Source organism: Camelus bactrianus, chromosome 27 (genome assembly GCF_048773025.1).
Source record: "Camelus bactrianus isolate YW-2024 breed Bactrian camel chromosome 27, ASM4877302v1, whole genome shotgun sequence".
NCBI lineage: Eukaryota > Metazoa > Chordata > Mammalia > Artiodactyla > Camelidae > Camelus > Camelus bactrianus.
Window position 1 is genome coordinate 27,195,755 of NC_133565.1, and position 25,254 is coordinate 27,221,008.

The window sequence follows — 25,254 nt, forward strand, 5'->3', positions numbered from 1 at the left end:
CTAAATCACCTGGCAAATGGTCATGAATTCCTCGATTTATGGGTGTAGTGCAGACTCTACTGAAATCCAGAGAATTATCCAATATGGCATTTATCCTTCGAAAGATATTGGCATTGCTACATGTGGAGAGCGCAGGTGCTTCCTGGTTGTCCCAGCAATCTTTTATCCTTCCCGCCTCTTCTTCCTAGACACAGAAAAAAGGTATTTAGGTTTTCTACTCTCCTTTATGACAGAGACTTCACACCTTCTTTCTTCTAACCCACCACGATGAGTTAGATAAAGTAACAAGGGCTTGGGTTTCTTGCCTATATATTAAAATACTTTGAGTGCTCACTGTGAACAAGATGCCCTGAGAGAACTGTAAGAGGGAAAAACACCAAATGTAAGGTGCTGCCTCAAGAACCATCTAACGTAGTGGGACGTGTCCAGGAAGAACGGCATGGGAGCAGCAGCATGAGCCTCAGAACCAGACATACCTGATACCCGGTTCAAGTCCTGGGGTTTATCTATACAATAGATTATTTCACAATAAAAAAAGAATGAAGCAGTGATACATATTACAATATGGGTAAACCTTAAAAACACTAAGTGAAAGAAGCCAGTCATAAAAGACCACATATTTTATGAGCCCATTTATATGAAATGTCCAGAATAGGGAAATCTAAAGCAGATTAACTGCCTTCAGCTGGAGAGGTGGGGAGGAGGCTAGAGGCTGGTGTCTAGTGGGTACAAGGTTTCTTTTTGAGATGGTGAAAATATTCTAAAATAAGATTACGGTGATGATTACAAAATTACAAATATGCTAGGAATCAATGATCTGTACACTGAAACGTGAACTTTATGGTTATGTATATCTCAATACAGTTGTTTAAAAAGTTTGATTCTGTCATTTATGAGCAGTTATTAACCTCTATGCCTCTGTGAAATGGGAAAGGAGTACCCACCAACCTTGTGATAAGGTGTATACAGCATTTAGCATGTAGGAGCTGCCAGTTTTTACACCTGAAGATATAATTACAGGAAAAGACTCGGTAAGGACCAAGAGTGGTACAATCACCACCCAAAGGGAACTGTTTAGTTATACAACTCTATGTGGTCATTAAAAGCACACACAATTCGTGTAAAACATTACTGAATGAAAAAAGCACTCCCAGATACATAAACATGAACTGAACCCCCGCTCACACACAACTGATTCTTTTGGTATTCTCCATCTCAGTAAATACAACCACCTTCCTCCAGGCACCCTAGAAAGAAACCTAGGTATCATTCTTCACTCTCCAGTCTCCCTCATCACCACATCCAATGCCTGACATCTAAGCAATGAAACACTGGCTGACAGACTGAATCTTCTAATGGGAGTCTGAATCATCCATTCTGTGATTCCCAATTACCTTGGGGAAAATTAAAAAAGGAGGAAACTAGTACCTAAGATCTCATAGCTGACTACCTCAAAACACAACCCAAAAAAGCCTGGTGTTATTTCGTTTAGACTATTAAAATCTAGGTATAAGCATGAGAATGACCAGAAACATCTATAACTTTGTAGACTCTGCAGGATGGCCTTAAAGGGACAAACTTGAGTCCCATATCATTTTCAAGCTCTTGAAAAGACTGGTATCCTCTGCAAGCTATGAGGATGACCAGAATACAAAGACCTGCAAGGTTGTTTTCCCAAGCTTTCCAGAGAGATGCCACTGACAATGGATAAATCTACTGACACAAGCCCCTTTTCACAACTGTAGATTTCTAAGATGATTCTCAGCTTCAATAAGGCAACTTCACAAAGGCTAAAATACAAGCATTCACAATCAATCTGAAGACCTTAAGGCGACATGCTTCATTCGTTCACTGCCTAATCTGCCTAATAACATTAACCAACTGCCCACTACCTACAGCTGCATTCTAAGGGTAGGCAGATTAGCCAAAAAAAATTTTAAGTCTAGAAAGGGAACTAAACCTGATTATGTCGTGAACAACCACAACACAAGCTACAATGTGCTGTAAACATAACACTGTCCTCTAAGCCGAGGGGACTCAGAGGAATAGAATGTATCTGGAAGTGAGGGTAAGAGGGAGGTCTGAAGAACAGAGAACAGAGCAACATTAACAAAAGTGGTCCAGTGTGGTGGAGCATTAGGTATGGAGAAGAAAGTGGACTGGAAAGAGGACCTCATATGCCAGGTTAAGGAGTTAAAATTATCTTCTACATCAAAAGTCTCCGCACTTTAAAAGTCCCCTCTTAATATATAAAAATTAACCTGATTTTTATTTACTATGATTACCAGATCCTGGCCACACTTAATGGCAAGTAAATGGTAACCATATGTGACTCTTAGAAGGAAACCATGAGCAATTACATGAAAGACAGGAGGCAGGAGAACCAATGAAAGCGTTACAGTAGTCCACAGGAAAGATGCAGATCTGAAGACCTTCGGGGAGAAACGTGCTCCCCACTGCCCCCGGCCCCACCACCACCAGGAGAGCGGAAGGTCTAAGATTCTTACCATCTCAACAGCCTGAAAAAAACATCTAAGAATACTCCTGGCATGAGGAGGGTATAGCTCAAGTGGTAGAGCACATGCTTAGCATGCATGAGGTCATGGGTTCAATCCCCAGTACCTCCTCTAAGAATAAATAAATACTAAATAAACCTAACTGCCTCCCCACCACCAAAACAAAATTTAAAAATAAAGCACACAAGAATATGCCTGGCCAACTCTGCCCCATTCCCAGAAGGAACATACACCAAAACCTCCAAACTTGAGGGAAATGACACATGGAATGCCTCTCTCCATCCCTTTAAGTACACCAAATGAGAGATCTACAAGACTTTATATAATTAATAAAAGTAGAAATATAATTTAAAAAGTAAAAATATAATTTAAAAAAGTAAATACCCCAAATTGCTTAATCAGATCAGTAAGAACCAACAGTTTGCCTCAAGTAGCCAATTTAGAAGGAGAAAAAAAGACCAAAGCCAGCAATGTCTGATGGGGACGAGATCTACCACTTTCCTTATGTGGACAATAGGGATAAAAGTAATACTACTATTTCATAGGGCTTTTTGTGAATGAATACACATCATGTGCTTGCAGAGTACCTGGTACGTAATCATGTACTGAACAAATCAATGTTGGCTATCGGTAGTATTTTTACTATTACACCAAGGGGTCAGAAACCACCACAGGGATCCTTGAAGAAATACAATCTACTTGCTCTTTAAAGGAGAAAAATGAACTAAAAACCTATGCCAACTATTCCTTTGAATACCCCAGGCCCTTCCATGCCTAGTCTTCCTAATCATTTCATTTAAAAAGCTCAATTACAAGACTAAAGACACGATAAAAATCAAACTACCTAAAACCTGAATCTACTCTAGAATATAGTTACCTTTTTAAAAATTCTCCAGTTAGATAAAGGCATAGTTTCTCATTTTTGAAACAGAAACCTTGTATCTACCCCATTACTTTGTATATTCTAACTCCAATCAATTTATAGGCCTGAGTTTTATGAACTCATGTTTCACCATGACAAAAAATAGGTTTTTTTCCTTGGCTATGCTATTATTGCTTATAGCTTTCACTGTTATTTTCTGGCATATCTTGCTATAAAGTGAGATCATGTGCAGCTTTTTTGACCTTTATTTGGTCTTTCACTATGGATAGGAAAGTAGGCTTTAGAGATTAGAGACATATAAGAGAACACAAACCTCAGTACTATTGAAAATCATGGATCAACATGAAGAATTACCTGGCAGTGCTAGAAAAGAAAAACAGTAATTCTTACTATTACTAGCTAAAAACAGCCTCAAGATGAAACCAGTTATACGTATACCTACTTATTATCAGAAAGAATGGTTCACTAGGAATTTCTGTTAATATAGGCTATTTTATAGCAAATCACAATTTTGTGCTTTTTCACAGGCATTGACACCATTATGAAACAGTGGTGTTCTACAGCAATAATCCTTAACTGGAAAGGGCATGGGGGGACTACAATCTGAAAAAAGCATTTCCCTTTTCCACAGGGAAGAATCCTCCCCAAAACTTCATTGTTTTGAAAAGTAAAAAGAAAAGCTTTGGAGTACAAATACCAAGTTTACCACTTAGTATCTTCTCTGAGCCCTGGATGCCTCAGGTACAAAACGGAGTACAGCACCTACTTTGTAGGCTTTGTGGTTATGAGAATTCTATAAAGTGCCTGGATATGCTCAGTACCTTATTACTGACAAATGTCCCCCAATTTCATCACTGTTACTCAGAAGTACATTTTCAACTTAGTTCATTCCAGGCAAGTTCATTATAACTCAAAATCTGAAAAGAAACAAAAACGAATCCCTGCTGTATTAGTGGTCCCCAAGACCACCCCCAGGTTCCATGATTCACTAGGATGACTCACAGAACTCAGCATATAGGTATACTCAGCATATATGGCTAAGATTTATGACAGTCAGAAAATACAGAGCAAAGCCAGCAAAGGTGAAAAGATGCCTAGGGGAAACCAGGTGCAAGTTTCCAAGGGTCCTCCTCCCAGGGGAGTCACACACAACATACTTAATTCCCACAGCAACAAACTGTGACATGTGTGAAATGTTGCCCACAAAGAAAGCTTGGCACCCAGGGATTTTACTGAGGGCTGGTCACACAGGCAGCCTCTGTCTGGAATATACCAAAATTTCAGACTCCAAGAGGAAAGCAAATGTTTAGCATAAACCATACTGTTTGTGCAGTTTAAGTATAGTAAGTCACTCTTACCAGTTCTGGGAATGGTGGGAACTCAAAATCCAAGTTCCCAAACACCAGTCAAAGGACAGCAGTTAGGTTTGCTATGTTAACTCATTTTTTTGCACACCCATAAGCGTAAGTATGGATAAATTGTTCACATCTATAACATCTGTAAGATGGATATTCATATCTCTAATGTAGTACTATACAGAAAAAAAACACCTTCTGTACTACACTACAACTTATAGAAACCTCAGATACTAAATTAAGTGAACAACAGGCCAAATGCAAGAGTACACACTACATGATTCACAAGGAGTTCAAAAATAGGCAAAACCAACCGATGACAACAGATGGCAGAAGAGTAGGTAATTCTGGGGTGGGGGGTGGTGGATACAAAGTGGAAAGGGCACAACAGAACCTTACAGAGTATTGGAAATGTTCTGTATCTTGATCTGCATGATGTATAAAAATAATAAATATGTAAAAATTGATCAAGTTATACACTAATATCTACTGCCTTTTACTGCATGTATGTTATCCCTCAATTTTAAAAAAGTTCAAGGAATAGACCAGCAGGGCTTAAACTTGGCCACTAAGGTCAAGTCAGACCATGATGGGCCTTGAATGCTAACTAAGGAGTCTGGCCTTACTCTGTGGCAGGGGTTCTCAAAGCGAAGGCTGTGGACCTGCCCTTTCAGAGGTCCACAAAGTCAAAACTGTTTTCATAATTCTAAGATATCACTTTCTTTTTTCACTATGTTGACATTTGCACTGATGGTACAAAAACAATGGGAGTGCGTAAAACTGACACCTCAGCGGCAATCAAGGCACTGCCAGTAAACTGCAGCAGCAGTTACTGTATTCTTTACGCTATGAATTCCCAGAAAAAGCCAGACTTACAAGTTTTCTCAGGTAAGCAGTAAAAATTTTATTAAATCTCAGCCTTTGAGTACATGCCTTTAATATTCTGTGAGACAAATGAACATAGTTTACGTGTAAAGCCCATTTGCTTCATACCAAAGTACAATGATGATCTCAATAAAAAGTATTTATGTGCTTGAGTTTCAAGAAGTAGCCTCTTTTTTTATTTTTCAAATGAAACATCTTTTCTACTTGAAAAACCAACTGACATTCTATGATTATCAACTTTGGGTATTTTGCAAACATTATCTTGAAAACAAAGTAAGCGAGTCACTTCAAAAAACAAATAAATATCAGTACTTGTTGCTAATGATAAAAACTTGAGCTTTGCAGAAAAAATATGAATTCTGGAAAAACCATTATCTGCCACCACTTGAACCTGACACCTTCCTCAACACCTTAAAAGACTTTTCTGATAAGACCGGTGATGCTATTAACCAGTGGTCAACATCTGCAATATTGCATAACTCAATGAACTATTTATCAAATGATTAAAATATGTTACAAGATCAGGCATAGGTAGATAACTCATCCAAAGTGCAAGACAGACCAGTGCATTAATACAACAGTGCACGAAGAGTACATGGCTTCACACTTCCTGTTGCAATTAGAGCTGGCCCTCTGTATCCCCAGGTTCCTCATCTGCAGATTCAATCAACCACAGAGTAAAAATGTTAGGGGAAAAATTCCAGAAAGTTCCAAAAATCAAGTTGATTTTGCCATGCACTGGCAACTATTTTAAATGGCACTTGCAGCGTATTTACAACTATTTACATAGTGTAAGTAATCTAGAAATGACAATGTATATGGGAAGATACAGGTTATATGCAAATACGGTGTCATTTTATATAGGGAGCTGGAACATGACTGGATTTTGGTACCCATTGGGGGAGGGGGGGTCCTGAAACCAATCCCCCATGGATACTGAGGGAAAACTTTAACCTTTAGAAAGTTACCACTTGAGTTTTGGTGTAGTACCAAAGAGGAATAGTCACAGTTATCTGAAAAGGCTATTAAAATACTCCTCCTCTCCCTACTACATATCTGTGGGAAACAAAATTTTCCTCACATACATCAACCAAAACAACACATGGCAACAGAGTAAATACAAAAACAGACAACAAAATCCAGTTTTCTTCTAGTAAATCAGCTACTAAAGAGATCAGCAAAAATGTAAAATGCTCACTCTTCTCATTTTTTTGTTTGTTCTGGAAAATATAATTGTATTAATATGTCATGAATTTATTTTTTTAGTAACTAATAAATAAATTTACTCTTTTCAGTTTTAATTTCTAATGGGTAAAAATTGATGGATATGATCCACATGCACAAAAGCTCTTGATGGCCTCAAAATTTTAAGAGTATAAAGAAATCCTGAGATGGAAGTGTTTGAGAACCACCACTTATGGATTAGGTAATCAAATTTGCACTTTTCAAAGATCTTATAGGAACATCCAGGAAAGAATGCAAACATCCTGAAAGGCTCAAGAAACGTCTGTAAGATTTGATTGGGAAAAATGAACTTGGTAAAAAAAGTTCCAGAACAGAAAGTGTGAGAGGGAAGAGGATCTTATGATATCAGATATCAAGGATTTAACAGATGAGGAAAGGGTGAGGCAGTAAAGATAGAGGGGTTACTCTGTACAAAAGCTTGACAGGGAAGCTAAGGAAAGCCAGGGAGGCTGGTTGCTGGAGGGGGTGGTTGTATTAGGAAAGGTCTAAACATGGAAGAGAGGTGATCATGTTTACAGACAGAGGTGAAAGTTGTAGCAGAGATAACTGACCAAGAGGTCCTGAGGGTATGAGAGAAGATGGACTCCAAGACACAAAACTGCTCTTTGAGTAGGGAGGAGGACACTCTTCAACAACTGCAGAAAAGGGATAGTAGTGGAAGCTAAGTCCAACTGGAGAGGGCAAGAATAGGGCCCATATGACCAACTGTCCAAGTTGGTCTGTTCCTCACAAGAATTTATGAGCTTACCTTGTCTCAATATAAAGAAAAAGACATGCTTAGCAAAACTGAAAATCTTTCTCCAAATCAATCAGCTTAATAGAGCACTAGCACTCAAATCAGGATCCCAGATTCCAAACCTATTCTTCCTTCTGCATCAAGGCAGCCTGAGAAACAGGAGAGGAGGGGAGGTGAGACCAGGTCAGGGAACTTCTCTGTGGTGACTGAAGCTGTATGGGGAGTCTCTTACAAGGGCAGGGAAATACCGTTCTTTGTGCTTCACCTGAAACATTTGGAAGCTTTATCATTAAGAGGTCCTCCCGAACCGAGGCAGGGCAATATGACAAGGAAAAGTGGCAGGTGGAGCTGGCATAACCTCCTGACTGGCAGAGGCAAATTCAGCCTCTTCAAGTCCAAAAACCCAAGGGAAGTTTGAGTTTCATTTTAAAACTCCTATATTTAATCAGTAACACCTCACTAGTTACTCCTATGGTGGTGATCTGGGCAGGGGTGTTAGAAAAGATACAGGAAAAGGCCCTCTCACCTAGTGCTCACCACTCAGCTTAGAAGATACAATTACCCATTAAGACCCAAGGATCAAAGGTCTGAGGGAATCTGTCTGGGGAGCAGTAAGACCATTAGTATGGCGGAGCTCCACACAGAGACACAGGCGTGAAAAGGCAGGAATAACTAAGAAGGAAGGTGAAACAAGTAGACTGAAAATACTCATCCAAGGCAGACCTGAATTTGTGGTAGCAATGGGAATGGAGAAGGAATGGAAGGATACAGTGGCCAAGGGAGACAAAGAACTAGACAGCATCAAGGTTCTATCGTTACAGAAACTGGGAAGAGGTTTCCAAAGGAAAGCTACAAGTATGTATTTACCTAGCATCCTTCTGTACTGGGGAATTTAGTGGCTAAAAAAATTTTTAAAACAAAAAAATACACCCAAACACAGTTCTTTCCCCCCAAGAGAAAAAAACAGACTAGTAATTGGGTGGAGGGGATAGAATTAGATTAGCCTCAGGAGATGAAGAAAGAAGAAATTGGTTGTTTTGAGATCTGCTGGGTTTAATATGCCTCAGACAGACACATTTATTCAGCAGGCTAATGAGAACTACGGGTCTTGAGAACAACCAGGGCTAAAATGCTCAACCTAAAACTTGACCACATAGAGGGAGAACTGGTGCTAGAGGAATACACAAGCCCTCTGTATAAGGGAACAAGGATGAGCCGACAAAATGAACCAGAGGGAACACGGCACTCAGGGGGAGGAGGAGGAAGCCTGTAAGTGCCAGGACAAGAAAAGATCTATCAGACAGACAAAGAAAAACTAGGAAACCATAGAGTCTTATGAACCACTGGGAAATTTTAAATACAATGAGATAATCAGAGACCAGCATAGCAGAGGGCAAGGTGCAGGAATTCTAGAAATAACACTAGTCCGGAAATAAAAAGACCTGCGTTTCAGTTTGGCTCTATCATCCTCTCACTGTATAAACAACCACTTTTCCTTCTACGCTTAATTCTCCTTGTCTGTGAAAATGGTCAGACACTATAATCTGGGCTTGCTATCAACTCCAAGTTCTATCTGGGAGGCAGACAGGTCTCCAACACCTTTTGAGCTTGAAAACAATTCCAAAATTACAGCTTTAAAAAAGTCTCAGGAGGAAGTGCAGACTCAGGAGACAGATGGTGCCAGAGCCAGAAACCAGGAGCACAAAGCCAGAATGCAAAGAACACAGGTGTTAAGTAGTAAGGATTAAGCGTTCTGTCAAAAGACACAAAAAACTCAATCTGCTCTTCAAGGTAACAGCTTTCCTTCAATAAGAGGAGAGCTACTCCCACGTCTTTATCAAAGAAGACTTCAGGCCAGAGTACTAGACCTGTCAGGATGGTACATGTCAGCATATTGTGCCGGCTGGAATAAAGAAAGCAGTAACACTATTGTAGTCCAGTTACTCCCAGAATCAGCAGCTACATGCAACCATGACCCATTTTTAGCACACAAATCAATCTTTAGACCTGTCCTCTGGGGATTCTCCAATTATCTCAAAGAAAGCCATGACAAAATGTCTTAAATATTAAAACAGAGTGTTAACTCACTATAATCTGAAAGGGTACTCCAGCCATGCAGGAATACTGAAAAGTGAAATAGAATTCAAAGGCTATCCATGCCTAAGAGTTCTTCAGCACCACTGAAAGCAAAGCTCAACCCTATTTAGTTGAATATTAGGAATGTTCCTGCTACATCTGTTCTTTTAAAACATTCACATTATATTAAGAAGGCAAAGTAATCCCTAACAGGAGTCTTTTTAAATCCCTGTAACAAAACTCTGAAAATTATGTCTAGAATGTAAATGCAACACTCTCAAATTTGGAAACTGACTTTTTACGGAAAGTCAGATAACTTTCCTATGAAAATATGAAATATTTACACTTTCAGTTCAATGTTTTCAGTCAATTTACTATACTTGAGAAATGCCTTGTTTCGAGGGTCCTATCTTGAACACAAAAACCTTCAGCATTTGCAATCTGTGCTTATAGACGATGACAAGCTTGCATAAGCAGGTGTAACAAAAATCAGGCTGCAACAATTGGAGGAAAGAAAACAAAATGCATTTCCAAAGCTGCAATGTGTGGGGCAGAAGCCAGGTGGTCAGCAGAATCCAAACACTGAAAGGGTGCAATTGGTGCTTTAGTTTTAATTCAAAGAGAAGCAAAAATTCTTATATAACTTCCTCCACTCCAATCTCTAGCCCAACCCCCTTCCAACCTACCCCTCCCCTACCCCCAGGTTTTCTGGCAAGTTCTCCCCAAAGTCAGTACAGCTTGGATACTGCCTAGGAAAAGCAGATTTGTAGAACAGGATGGGATTAGCACAGCTCTTCCATATGAGAGAAAATAATTTGCTATTTGATCCAGTGATTCTTTTACTGCCTCCACCACTAGCTACTGAAGCAACAGCCTAAACACTAATATCTGGTTCAGTATGCATTCTTATCTCAATCTTCAACCCAGAAGTACTACCCACTAATGAGTTTGGAATTTGTCCTTTAAGCAAACACATATCAATGTTAGAAAACAGTCATTCAGCTGAAAACAATGAACGAGAAACTTTGCATAGATACTACCTAGTATACGAACACTAAAATACCAGCAGAGAGCTTCTTTAGTCATCTCACCCTTCCCCTCCATCTCCAATTCACAAACATCGAACTCACAGCTTAGTGCTTGGCCTGTAAACGTAGTTAAAGAAGCAGCCGGGGACAGGTAACATTTCATAGTTTCCATCTTTCCAAAAACTTCTCAGACAACAGGTTAAAAAAAAAAACTCCACTGGTTTGTATTTGAGTCTGCATTCTCACTAAAAAATCTCTTTGGCAAAGTCTCTGAATATGCTCTTTACTGCTTTATATCCTTTGGGGATAAGATACAGAAATAAAGGTACCTATCACTTTACATCTGCTAGTGTGGCTGTGTACACTGCTAGAATTCTGAGTTTTGCCCAGAATGAAACCCCAACCCCTCATTCATGATGCAGGGCTCTTTTATGCCCCGGGAGCTTACTCCAGATTTTACCATGTATTCCTAAAACCCGTATTTATTCTTCCTGGAAATCTAAGAGACAAAATTATGGGAATTTTAGGCTAAGCCAAGATGGCGGAGTAGAGAGACTCACAGCTTACCCTCCCCCACAAATACACCAAGAATTACATATACAAATCCACTGAATCGCACAGAAAACCTACTGAACTCTGGCAGTGTCTCTCATTTCAAAATACAGGATTCTCACAAAATCCGATAAACAAGTTTATACTGTACAGCACAGGGAACTATATTCAATATCTTGTAGTAACTTATGGTTTAAAAAGAATATGATAATGAATATATGTATGTTACTATATGACTGAAATATTGTGCTGTACACCAGAAATTGATACAACACTGTAAACTGACTGTACTTCAATATAAATATATATAAATAAATTATGAGAATTTTAGTTAAAAGAGAAAAAATGAGGTTTAGTAAGCCCTGTTCTACTTTTACAGGTCTTAAAACAATTATATAATTTCAAATTTGCCTTGTCTCAGAAGAAAAATGTTGCTGAAATTTAACCATCCTGAAAGAGGAAAGTCTTTTGTGCAGAGGATTGGGAGGGTCACCCCCACAGTGGGAGGAGCCTGACTTCTCCAGACCTCTGGCTCTCTCAGGGTCAGCTAACTGCTCTGACACACATCATGGAATGATAGACACAGCACATTCCTCCTGACATCAACACTGCTGCACTAATGCTCAGAAGACCCACACTGACTTCCACAGCAACCTCCAATTCCCTCCAATGCAGCTGAGGCTCAATTTGCCTATAAATGTGACCAGCCGGTAGATCATCGCATTTTCTATACAATTCACATCACCATTAACCCTCTGACCACCCCCGACATACCAGAATACCATAATATCACAGGTTGAGCTATGGCACCAGAAAGACCTAGGTTCACACACCAGTTTTATCACTTAATAGCCTTGTGACTTGATTTCTAAACCCTTTTCATCATCTGCAAAATAGGGGGAATACCAGAAAGGGATGTTTTAAGACAGAGATCCCAAACTAGCCCTCAGGTTAAATCCAATCTCTAGAGACATGTTACTTTGATCCATGTAGTGTTTATAATTTGTTAATTGCTACATTAAAAAAAAAAAGAGATTGGCAGCTTTACTAGGAGAGAAGACAAAGATCAACTAACTCAGGGCCCATGCATCAGCTCTCTAACCTTCTGCCTGCTGTAGAGGCTGGCATAGCTCTCCCCAACCTCACAGGGAGCCTGCGCCAGAGAGATGTCTGCAAGACAACCCTGGGGAGGGAGAAAAGCAAGTGTTTCTACATTACAGACAGGGTTACATAGAGGCTAGTCAACTCCAAAATCCTAGCTCTATAAACTGAGCATGTACTGCCAGGTCAATCCTCAAGTTTAAATTACATCACTGTGACAAACGCCAAACTCTACAGCAACGTGCTCTGTAAATACAGTTCAGCTCGAAGCATGCTCGGTGAGGGTGCTCCAAGACCAGTGGTCAGCCCTAACCCTCCTGTCCTGAGGGGCTCCCGACAGCCCAGACTCCATGGAGCTCCAGAAGCAGCACTTCCTTCCACTCCTCTACCTACGATAAAAACCAACCCGCCAGGAAAACCACCAGCAGCCTGAGGTTTCCAAGGTTTCCTTCTGCCTGTTTGCATTTATTTTTGTTTTTAACCCAGCACGTGTCCCTGGGCTCAAACACAACCAGAGCCTAAGAGTGCAAACTATCCTCAAGAGACACACACTTCCAGCTGGCACATGTCAGCTCTGTCACCTGAGGGGCACACGGGCTGCAAGAGGGCCACCTATGGCTTCCAGAGAACCAGCTCCGACCCATTGGCCCCTCTCTCCCTGCAAATGACGCAGACCAGCGGTTTGCTCAGGTGCTGGAGAGAGCGAGGCGGCAGATCGGTAGCCACGGAGACCAAAGGAGGCAGCTGCCAGCGAAATGCAGCGCTAAGCAGAGCCGAGGCCGCGGGGCGGGGTGGGGGATGGGGGCCATGGCCAGCAACCCCGCCTCTGAGAGCTCTCCTTAAGTGCAACCTGGAGCAGGGCACCATGCAGAGGGGCAAGGCCTGCAAGGCACAAAGTGCCACCAAAAAATAACCCGTGCACACGAGGATGTGCTCCAGAGCCCAGGTGTCCACCTGGTCTTTCTCGGTCTCTTGGGCGGCGCTAGGCCACTTACAAAGAGCCGGGCCTTGCCTGGGCCCTCTGGGAACACAGCAAGAAAGTCAGGGTCGACCTGACGGTAGAGAACACCCACGCAGGGAAAAAGCCGGGGGAATGACGCCAAGTGAGACAACCAAAGGTGAGTGACCTTTTCCTGGTCTGAGACCCCTCTTCCCCCCGGGGCAGGCACAAGCCTAAGAACCAACCAGGCTGTTTCCCAAGCCACTGCTCCACCAAACCTGAGACCAGAGCCGAGCAGGCACCCAACCCCTCACCGGCGTCTGGGCACCTGGTCCAGCCCTGGACTGAGGAGAGAATGACAAAATCATGGCCACACGCACGCTTCTCCACTGGCCAGGCAGCCCGTGGGGGAGAAAACCAAGGCTGGTGCGGCCTAGCTCAGCTCCACGCTTGAGGAACCTCCGCGGCATGCATGACCCCCGCCCATGGCCGCAGGACCCACCTCCGAGCCTCGAGGCTTCCCCAGAGCGAGGCCACGTTGCACGTGCGAGCCACCCACTAGCGCTCAACCCTACCTAGCCAAGCCAGCCCCCAGAATTCCAGCTCCTGCGCCAATCGAACGTGTGAAGCCACGTGACCTCCTGGGCCAAGGAAGTGCGTGCCGACTGCACGAGGGGCCTGATCCCTCCGCCTTAAAGGAGCCGCGCCCGCTGCCGTCGTGGCAATCTCAGGTGTCCGGAGGCCCAACGCGGGGGGGTCTCTGCCACCAGCAGCCCCGCCCCACCCAGGCCGCCCGTCCCCACCGCCCCCTGGGTACGAACGCGACTCGTTGGGGACGCTGCGAGGCGCGTGAGCTCCCAGCGCCGGTGGCTTCGGGTCTCACATGCGACGGCTGCGGGAGAAGGAAGTGTTCTGGACGCGGGTGCACCCTTCCGTCCGGTCAGCTCCCGTCTAGACATACACTCGAGGCCACCGGCAGTCTGCAGCGCCACTCGGAGGCCCCACCGGCCGCCCCCGGAGGGCCGCGGCGCCTTTAAGCCCAAAGGCCCTGAGTCACGAGGAGGCTCCCTACCCCCCCTCGCCACACACCCCTCCACGAGGCCCCACGCCCGCGGGCACGTGACCCGCGCCCCGCCCGGGACTCGCGCACACGGGGGGCGGGGGAGGGTACCGCGGAGCCGGCCGAGGCTGCGCGCGGACCGTTAGCAGTCTCGCTCGGGACCGCGGCCCCGCCCAGCCCCGCCCTGGCGGGCGGCAGGCAACTCTTACCAGCGGGAGCGCCATGGGGCTGGCGTGGCCCTGCGGGAAGGACGGACCGGCCGGCGGGCGGCTGGCCGGCACGGCGAGGGACGCGCAGACACGTGGGCACTATTTTTGCAGCGAGCCGCGCACAGCGCCGCACTCTGGACGGCTTATAAAGCCCCGCGGAGCCGCCCCCCGGCCGGATGCGAGGCACCTGTGTCGGCCCCGCCCGGGGCCCCGCCCCTTCCAGCATGCTGCGCTGAGGGCTCAGTCGCCCACCCGGAGCCAGGCGCCTGGACCCGGGCGGGCTCGGCCGCCGCGGAGGCTGCTGGCCACAGCTGCCCCCTTGAGAGGCCAAGGGCCCAAGTTAAGCACGCCACTCACCTAGTTACCCTGGTCAAGGCACTTACCTCCTCTGGGCCTCAGTTTACCCCTTATGAAATAGGACGCGATTTACAAGCCTCTGCGACGGGGCGGCAATATGCTTTGTCAGTAAAGCCCTCTTTACAGTGTCCACGCTCCGTTCCTTCCAAGGACCTCTCCCGGCGAAAGCCAACCCTACGTACCCCGGTCCGAGCCTTCGCTCCTTGGGCTCCAGGAGGCGCGCTCACTCTAGACTAGCTGCTCCGTGTGTTGGAACTGGTCGGGGGCGGGGGGCGGTGCGCCGGCGTCCGGGGATCCCGGAAAGTTCCAAAAACACCAGGGGGCCTCTTTGGACCGCAGTTCCCTGGGGAAACCGCTTCCGACGTTCTTGCCGGACTGCGACAGGAAACTTCTCCGAATGGGGAGAAGAGACAGGGCGGGGGTCCCGGGGTGAGAGACACCGTGGGTCGGGCTGTCGTCGGGAAAGGCGTCCTGGGGTAGCCGGGGCGGGGCGGACCGGAAGCTCCAGGCAAGCGCAGAGGCGGAGATGGCGTGCCAGGAGGGGGAGATCAAGCAAAGGCTGGGAAGGAGGACTGAACAGAGCGGCTCCATATGACCCGGGCGCAGGATAATGCGAGGGAAGCCTGGGCCCAGTTTGTGAAGGGCCGTTATTTTACAGACAGCGGGGAACTATTAAGAATTGTAAACAGAAGAATGGCAGTATCAGATCTCTTTTAAGATTTTACTGGAAATGTAGCAAAGGTTGGACAGAAAAGGGGAGAAACGAGGGAGTGGGGAGGAAAGGGACCAAGGTTTTTTGAGCATTACTAAGTGTTGAACTTGTGTTACCTCATCATCGTAATACAATTTTATAAAGCACTTACTATGCTTAAGGTTCCTCCTGGCAGTTGGGAAGAAGCAACTCCTGCCTTCCTGGCAGGCTGGTGAGGCTGGCCTGGATCTGATGCTAAGGGGAGGGCGGCAGATACCTGTAGTTTTCTGTCCAGGGCAATGGAAGGAGAGGAAGTCAAGGTCTAGTCTACTGTTGCAGGAGAATTAACGGGAGAAGGTGAGGGTAAGAACCAGTGCTGGAGTAGAAGTCCACAGGAGGACTCAGAGTGACAGTGAGAGTTGGCCGGTCTCCATCCATAGAATATCCCCATGTGGGAGCTTCTTGGGTTGCTGAGATCATGAGCAGAGAGGGTGTTGGCTGCTAGGGCAGGACAAGAGGGGGCCCGGGCATACCCCTAGCTATAAACTGCTCTACCCTCTCTCTCCTTCAGACTTGCTGCTTAGCCACTTGCCCTCCCTCCTCAAAATGGCCCATTCCAGCTGCCCAGGAATCCACACCTTCTGGTTTAGCTTCACTGGAACCCTCCCACACCAGGACCTACCTGGGGCTCTTCCTTCTCTCAAAGCAGCCCATCCACAAGTCTCACCCTGGCCCACAAACAGCAGAGGACAGCTCATGCAAAGTGGTGTATCTTGCTTGTCCTGTCAAGGGGTGCCACACCCAAATACCTACAGCCCACGAGCCAAGTGAGGATAGGTGAGAGCACCAAGAAGGCCCAAGGCACATCTAAAAAGGCAACTAGCTTATGGATACCATGCAGGTCCCAGCCCAGCCAGATCTTTCAAGACAAGCTGTAAATGCAGTTTTGTTTTGTTTTTTAATGTGAAATCTAATTTTAAATGTGGTCAGTAACTGAAATTTAAAGAGCCACAGCCAGCATGTCCAGGGTCCTCATGCAGCTCATTGGCTGCTAACTTGTGATCCTTTCCATTTCTTCCTCGTCCCTGACCCAAACCTGAGTAAGATAAGAATCTGAAACCTGGAATTGTGCCCAGGGGAACAGGAATCTGGGAGCTCTTTCATATTTTAAAACTCCCAGCCATAGGAAAATGAAAGTATCTTTCAGGTGACTTGGAACAGAAATTTCTGCTGCATAAAATTCCTCTTCCTGAACTCTGTGTTGCAGGTAATAATAACAGCTGACTTTCACTGAGCACTTACTGTGTGCTTGGCACAGTTCTAAGTGTTTTACCTGGGTTAACCCATTTGCAGATGAAGAAACTGAAGCTCAAAGAAGTCAAGGAACTAGCTCAAAGACTCCCAGCTAGAAGTGGAGTGGAGACTCAAACCTAGGCAGTCTTCTAGCTTCAGAGCCTGAAGCCTTAACCAGATAAGAACAAAACATCCAGCACCCTATGTGTACACTACCTACTGACGGACCCAGAGCTTACTGTAGGCAATGAAGGAAGGGGTGGCTGAATCCACAGACGGGCATGTATTTGGTGAATCCTTGCTCCCTGCCTGACTTGGCCAGGGCTGCAGGTTCTACAGGAAGAACAGTACCCCTGACCAGAAGTGCTCCACGATCCACAGGGCAGGGTGTGGAAAGTGGCAGAGGTGGAGATGTTAAATGACTTGGTCAAGTCCCCACAGCTGGTCACTGGCAGAAGTAACAGGAACAAACAGGCAGCATTATCCATTCTCCCAGTCAACAAACAGCCTTTGAGCCCAGCTATGCCTGGCACCATCTCTGCAGTCAAGCCCCAGATTTAGAATACAGGTTTTAAGTGTAACCGTAATTGGCTGGACTTTTAAATGCATGCACTGGGGAGACAGGAGTGACCCTGTAGTCTTTTATATGCTCAGGTGTTCAGTGCCTCCACAGCAGGCAGAGAGCTAAAAGAAGAAAAGAGACTGCAGGGAGAAAATAATTTCCCTGGTTGAAAAAGATCAGAAGAGGAATTCATTTAGGAACTCAAGACCACAAGGTAAAGTGGGCACGTGGTGTCTACTCAACTTCTGCCAGGCTCTGTGCAGAAGAAACCATGTTCTTTGTTTTTTGGTTTTTTTGTGCCCTTTTAAGTGGGACAAAAGAAAGTGAATCAGCCCTACCTTTCATCATCCACAAATGTAAATTTTAAATGGGTTAAAATAGAAATATGTAAAGTATTACTTGAAAAATTTTTAAAAGAAAATATTAGAATATTTTTATTACCGCAGCATGAGGACAAATTTTGTAAATATGGGACAAAAAGCACAGGATATAAAGGGACATTGACCACATCATAACTTAACACCTTGGTTTATCAAAAGATATTTAAAACTTGAAAAAACAAGCCATAGATTGGAAGAAGGCATTTGCAATACTTGATCTATAAAGGACTAGTTTCCAGAATATATAAGAACTTCTAGAATGAGACAAATAGAAAAATGGGTAAAGATGGGGACAGGCAGTTGACAGGAGTGAAAACCCAAATGTCCAATGTTTGTTTGTATCACCAGATGCCTACCCTCACCAATAACCAGGGAGATGCAAATGAAGCAGTGGGATACCATTTCACACCTCCCAGACAAAGTGAACAAGGCTCACTATCCCAACAGCAGGCTCACCGCCAGGAAGGGTGTAAACTGGTTCAACCACTTTGTGACTTTTGTTTTCTGCATGTTTTGAATTAAGAGATAAACCACGTACAGACAGTGCACAGAACGTATAAGCTTAGGTGTACAGCTTGATGATTTTTTACCTGCGTAACCACCACCCATCAAGGCATAGAATCCTTCCAGAACCCCACAGGGTTTCATCACAAGCTCTTCCTAGTTTACCCCTCCTCCTTGAAGTAACTAATATTATTACTACTTTCCTCACAGATTCATTCTGTTTTAAGCATTCACATAAGCTTTTGGCCTTTTTCATTCAACACAGCACCTGTGAGATTCATCCATGTTGTTGCAGGTAGCAGTAGTTCAGTCCTTTTTATTGCTAAGTAGTATTCTGTTATATGGATATACCATAATTTGTTTCTCCATTCTCCTATTGATTGGCAATTTGAACCGGAGGATTATGAATGAAGGTGTAGTGAACGTTCTTGATATGAAGTCCAGCTACTCTGGTGAGCAATTTGGCAATGTTGTTAAGTTGCAGGTGAGTATACTCTAAGACCCAGCAATCCTGCTCGCAGGGAAACATGTTAGAGGAACTTTCCCACGTGTTAAAATGGGCAGGAGTAAAAATGCCAGTAGCTGTGTGATTCAAAATTGCAAAAATAAAATATAAAATACCTTACATCCCCATCAACAGGAGAGTCGATTGACAAATTGTGGTCTAGTCATACAATGGAATACTGTATATAAGCAAAAGTAAATGAAATAAAGCTAATCATATCAACATGGATGACTCAAACAACATTGAGTGAAAAACGCAGGACATAGGAGAACACATATTCTACAACGCCATTTACATAAAATATGAAAATATGCAGTACGTTACTGTCACGAAGTACAATACGATAGATTGTTTAGAAACACGTGTGTAGTAAAGGTACAAAAACATGCATGGTTCTGATAAGCAGAAAATGCAGAATAGTCATTTACTTCAGGTGGGGAGAGACGAGCTCGTGAAACGAGGAGTTGATGAGCGCTTTAGTTCATAAACCAGGTGATCAGTACTCAAGCAGTAATTTTATTCTGTAAACTTAAAATATAATTGTTTAAAGAGATTAAGAGATGGAGATAAGGGCAGGGGTGTGCTGGTAAATGTTTGGCAATTGGCTGCAGGGAGGGGAGTGATTTGTATTCATCTCTTTCTGTGGCATAAATACTCCTACTATGGCCAATTTCAAACTACCAATTTGATGCCAGCCGGTGCTCATGAGCTGGTGCGAGCCAGCTCCAGCACACCACTGACACTGAACGTGGGAGCAAACTGCTCTGAAGCTCAAGGCCTGTGGTCTAGGCCCCCTCTGAGGACTTTTCCAACACCCTGGGAGATGAGTCGACAGCTGGACTGTATTAATCTATGCTGTTAAGTCACCCCAAAACTAAGCAGGTTAAAATAACAAATATTTACTATCTCACACAATTTCTGAGCATTGGGAATCCAAAGTTGACTTAGCTGGGCCGTTCTGGCTCAGGCTCTCCTGAGGGTGCAGTCAAGCTGTCAGGCAGAACCGCAGTCATCTGAAGCTTTGCCTGCAGCTGGAGGATCTGCTTCCAAGCTCAGCCTCAAGCTCACTCAGTTCCCTGTCACATGGACCTCTCCGGAGGGCTGTAGGCTTTCTCCAAAGCAAATGACCAGAGAGACAGGGATGGAGGTACAATGACTATCAAAATCTCATCTCAGAAATGACACACTATTCCTCTGCAACATCCTATTGTTTACACACACCAACCCTGATAAAATGTAGGAGGGGGTGACACAAGGGTGCGAATGCCAGGAAGCAGGGATCACTGGAGGTCGGCTTCCTCACCAATCACAGCTGACGGTGAGTGCCAGTTGTCCTGAGATGCTTGCAACAGGGTTAGAGGCTCCTAGAGTCACACACAGCACAAGGAGAGACATGGGAACCTGAGAGGCTGTCCCCTTCGTTTTGCAGCTAAGGAAACTGAGAAGTTTACAGATTTACTAGAGGGTGCAGCCACTCTTGTCAGGAGCCCAGGGGCTCAGTCCTGCCTTGGTCCTAGTGACAAGGACCACGCTCACCCTCTCCTGGCCTCACCTCTCCCTGCCTTCCCTCTGCAGGTGCAGATGCTGGGGTCCTAGCACATCAAGGCCTAGATCAGAGTCACCTTGCCCAAGCCCTCAAGAGTTCCTTTTTCCTCAGAGCTGTTTCCTCACATTCTCTCTCAGTCAAACCAAGAAGACCACCCCACTTGTTTCCACAAACCCCGCCTCTGCCACAGGGGTTGTTGGTAGCACGTCCCCAGGAGCCCCAGAGTGCAGCATGTACCGCCGTGTTGTCATTGCCAGACACAAGGCTGTGCTGGCCTCCTGGGGTCCCAATGCCATTTGCAGTCGGTGTTGAAACGTCTCAGAGCTCTGCAATCGATCTCTGAGTGAAACAAAACACCGCCCCAAGCCAGAAGGAGGCGGGAGCGAGGCGTGCTGCTGCGCTCTGCTCCTTGGTCTGGATGCTGTTCATGCAGGTTATTCATTCTATGACAGCTCATCAGATTGCACTCTGGTGATCTGTACAATTTTCTGTATGAATATTATACTTCAAAAATTTTATATATTCTCAAAGACAGGGACATATGTGTCTGGGAAGATCCCAGACAGAAGCATTCTTCTGAGCCATTGGCAACCTTTGTTCTCCATCACCACGGGGAAGCCCCATTCAGGTGGACTCTTGGGTGGCAGATCTGAAAAGGGGCTAAAGTTAGAAGGCCCTTGGCACCAAGATAAGAAGTGACATTCAGGGGGTCTGGGCAGCCCCAGCATTGCTCACCCTCCTCAGCACTGTCCCAAGCCTCAGTGACCCCAAAGCATCCTGGGCAGTAGTGGAGGAATAAGGATGGGTGTTCCCAACCGTCAGGATCAAACAGTGCATCCCTCAGAGCTTTCTCTGAGTGGACAGGTCAGGGGGAAGGGGGACAGGGGAGAGACAACGGGGTCAGGCCAGCACCATGAAGCAGAAGAGCCAAGAAGTTACGCACTGCTTTGCCTTTGGATATGCTCCACATTATCCCCTGTTCTCCAAACTCCTTCTTGGGGTTCACCCTTCCAGGCACCAGTTCACTGTTCTTCTTTTGACACTGGGAGACAACACTGACCAGGCCATCAGAGAATGAGGACCCAGCTCACCTCCTTGAGGACCCCGGTCCATGCACACCTTCCCACCGCTCTCCTGCCCCACCCCTGAGCTGGGGCTCTCCCAACCCTGCAAGCTCTGCAGCCAGTTGCAGGCTGGTGGAATGAGACGGGACCTACTGGGCTGAGCAGTCCTTCCATGGTTCACACCCCAGTCCTGCTTGGTCATCAACCTATAGGTCCTTTGCCACCACAGTGCCTAGCTGCTCAGTAAGTGCTTGATGAGGAAGGAGGGACCTAAGGCAGACCTTTCCCCCACCCACCTCATGTGGAGCCATGGTAGAAATGGGAGCCACTGAGAGGGACATGAATGTGGCTGGGGAGGCAGGGAAGAAATTGCTGGTGAGGATCCTGGTTGTCCAGGAGCCAGATTCTGGGGAGTCAGAAGTTTCCTATTTCCCCTTCTTTGCCCAGTCAGGCCAGGGAAAATCCCCTCACACTGACACACAACAACCCATCCCTCTGATCTGTAGGCTGTGCTAGGAGGTGACCCTCAAGATTCCCCGCTGAAGGTGCTAAACGAGCACAGAGGCTTGCCCTGCAGCTGACTGACTAGGGGTTCAGGCATGGGTACAACTAATGCCCCAACTCTGGGGTCCTTGTCGCGGCTTCCTTAGTGTCTTTAGATGGGTCTGTTCCCCAATCATTGCAGCTGGTCAGCTGGAGCAGCCTGGCGGAAGCTGAAGCCGTTCCTCTTACCCACTTGCCAGAGTACCACTTTGAAGCCATGCCGGACTGGACTCTCGTTCCCAGCCCCTCCTTGTGTTCACTGTCCTCTGACCTGTCAAGGCCTGCAGTCAGGCTCAGGCCACACATGGACCTCCTGGGTCCTCACTAATGCTCTACCCAGCACTTGCAGGGAGGGGGCACTTTCTGCCTCTGTGGAAGTCCCTGTGCGTTTCTGGCCCCTCTCCACACCCCTTCCTCTGCACCAGCACAGCCTAAGAGCCCTTCCAAGTCTGCTCTGTAGTCCAGGGCCCTGGCTGCCCCTTCAGTGCTGTTCACGGGACACATGAGATCCAGGAAGCCCATGACCACAGTGGCCAAGACTTGGATCAGTGACAAGATACGGGGTATGATATGGGTTGGAAAGAAGAATGTTCTGGGAAGAAGTGAGGCCTCCACCCCCAGGTCCAGGACCTGTCTGATCTGATCCCAAAATGTGTGCTGGGTAGGCCCTGCCTTATCTCTGCAGAGACTCACTCAAGGATGTTGACATGGCAGAGCTGCGGAGGTTCAGCCATGGACCTAGAGTTTTGGAAGAGATGGGCTGGGCTGGGCTGGGCTGAGGGCTCCCTTCCCCTCTGACTGACGTTTTCTCCCCGCAGCTCATTCCCTAGAACAGAACGGGCCCCCTCCCCTTCCTGGGTTGAAGATCGCCACTCTGCCTGCCTCCGCAGTCCCAGCCTTCCCAGCTGGTCTCCTCCTCCTCCTGACCAGCTGCAGACTCAGACTCTCCCTGCTTACACCTCGCTCTCCTGCTTCCTGCCTCTCCTGAGACAATCTCACGCACAAGAACCATTTTCTTAAGAAGGGCTGTTACTGCTAATCCCACAGCCTGGGACACATTCCAGAGAAACCAACACAGGGCTTTGACCAATGTTCCCATGCTCTGGACTATCAGGGTTGGAGATCCTGGGGCACTTTCCAAGAGGTTCTGGGAGCCTGGTCTGTGAGCTCCTTGGCATGCTTTATATATAAGCTTCTGGTTCCTACCGAATCAACTCTGCAGCAACGTCCAGGTTGGTAAGGAATTCTCTGATGGTCCTTGTTCTAATTCTTAAAAAAATGCCCCCACCTTCTTTCTCCTGCTGCAGGCAGTGCTGATTCAGAGACACGAGTGAGAACGAGTCTACCATTCAAGTGGCCCTTGTCTGGTAGATCAGTCCCATTTGAGAACCTGCAGTGATAAAAACAGTGATTCCAGGAAGACTTTGGGGCCCCAAGGCTCTCAAAGAAGCAGCAGCCCCAGCTGCTCTCCAGTGCCACAGAGCCCAGCAAGTCCCCAGAGCCAGAGGCAGGCTGTCCCCTGGCACTGCCTTTGTTCTTCCCTGAGAAGAGGGCCACACCTGCTTCCCTGTCTCTCCCCAGACAGACTTGCTCAGGGACTCTTCAGTGACAGGGCCCTGGGGAGGGATGATCAAAGAACTAGAATCTTGGTCATGGAGGATCAGGGCTGAGGCACCACATCTCGAACTATCACTGAGTGTGTTTCCTGTAATACAGTCAATCAAGATGTTTTGGGACAAATCATCCCAAGGTCAAAACCAAGTATCGGTAACACTGAGCTCTAGCCCCTCTTGGAAGGAGGGGGTGGGGGATTACAATGTGCATTAACATAGTAAAGGCTCTGAGAAAGCCTGTGGGAAATAAACTTACTGCATTTCAGTCCATGATTTCTAAACATATTTGATTACACTTTTTTTTTTTTCTGGCAGAACACATGCTAATAGAACACCTTTTACACCTTTAGGAACCACTGCCTGCTCAGCCTCTCTCCTCACCAGGAAGGGCACCAGGGAGGGCCCTGGCTCTCACTGCCACCCCTAGAAGGCTTGGCCCAGGTGTGGAGGGCTCTACATCCTCACTACTCAAGTATGTCTGTGGAGCAACTGGGTTGCTGGGATCTTGTTAGAAATGCAGAACCTCAGGCCCCACCCCAGACCTACTGATCTGAATCTGCATGTTAGCAAAACCCCCAGGGGATCTGATAAACGGCAGTTTGAGAAGCACTGTTCTACATCTCCTGTTCTTCCCCCTCCAAGATGGCCAGTTGGGTCATCTCCCCAGCTAGGTGGGGGCCCTAGGCTCCGTATCTGGATGTAGTTGACATAGTCTGAACCTTGTACCTCTGTTTAGGAATTCCCCACATTATGAGTTCTTCTTCCCAAGAGCCCATGAGGGGAACCAAAATGGACTGCCAGACATCGACAAGGCTTCATTTTTGCAGAGGCTCATAAAAAGGACCAGGGAGTTCTTCCGGCTTGGCCTCCCCGTCCCTGATCAGATGCCTCTTCCACAGAAGGACATGGAGACTCAAAGACGGTCATCTTGGGGGTCCAACCAGAGTCACTTCTGAGAGTCAGTCACAGCCTCCCCTAGAAGGTTGGTAGTGATCATTCACAAGGGTCAAACACATTCACTCTTAGAGCTCTCCCCTACCCCTGCCAACCCCCTTAGGCACCCAGAAGAAAGGAAAGGTAAGCCAGAATCTAGGGAGAAGATGTTTTATTGAGATTTTGCTACATAGATAGCTACCAAAAGCTGAGAGGACTAAATGGAGCAGCTGCTGTCTCCCTCTGCACAGGTTACCTAGGAACCCATGGGGAGGGGGAATTGGGGGGAGCCTGACAATGACTACATAGAGAGAGGACCCCTGGATGGTATCTGGAATGAGGAGTCTGATATGAGAGAGGAAGAGAGAGAGGCTAACAGCCTAGGTATCACAAGGGAGGGAAAAGTGAGGGCCAAATAGGTCACAGCACTTGGGATCATTGTGTCAGAGCCTGTACCACGTCCTTCACCAGCATAGTGCCGATCACCATCTTCTCACTGTTGACTGTCAGCTGGGCAGCTCCAGTGGGCTGGGCGTCCAGGGTCAGCAGGACCAGGCTCCCGCTGGTCAGTGTCCTCCCTGCAAACCTGGGGTGGGAGTAGAGGAAGGGGCTCAACCCTGGGGCATGGGGCCCCTCCTTCAAACCAACCCATCTCTTCCCCTCTGCTGGTGGTCAGT

At 46.3% G+C, this 25,254-nt stretch overlaps 2 protein-coding genes across 9 annotated transcripts in view; both read right to left on the minus strand.

Moving 5' to 3' along the window:
* CPEB1 (cytoplasmic polyadenylation element binding protein 1) overlaps positions 1–15,437 on the minus strand; it is a 67,393-nt gene extending 51,956 nt beyond the window's left edge. Inside the window, exons 1-2 of one of the 8 annotated variants that reach the window (XM_045516749.2) lie at positions 15,126–15,437; positions 10–184 (exon numbers count right to left, since the gene is read on the minus strand). Coding sequence is in view for 3 of the 8 variants with exons in the window: in XM_045516748.2 (XP_045372704.1) it covers positions 10–184; positions 14,139–14,276 (313 nt within the window). In the remaining 5 variants the exon portion in view is untranslated. The other 7 variants (XM_045516750.2, XM_074353939.1, XM_045516748.2 and 4 more) reach the window with 7 other exon arrangements.
* A 9,304-nt stretch (positions 15,438–24,741) lies between these two features.
* AP3B2 (adaptor related protein complex 3 subunit beta 2) overlaps positions 24,742–25,254 on the minus strand; it is a 51,042-nt gene continuing 50,529 nt past the window's right edge. Inside the window, exon 33 of the mRNA XM_074354089.1 lies at positions 24,742–25,163. Within this exon, the coding sequence (XP_074210190.1) occupies positions 25,013–25,163 (151 nt within the window). The 3' untranslated portion in view covers positions 24,742–25,012. The remainder of the gene's footprint in view (positions 25,164–25,254) is intronic.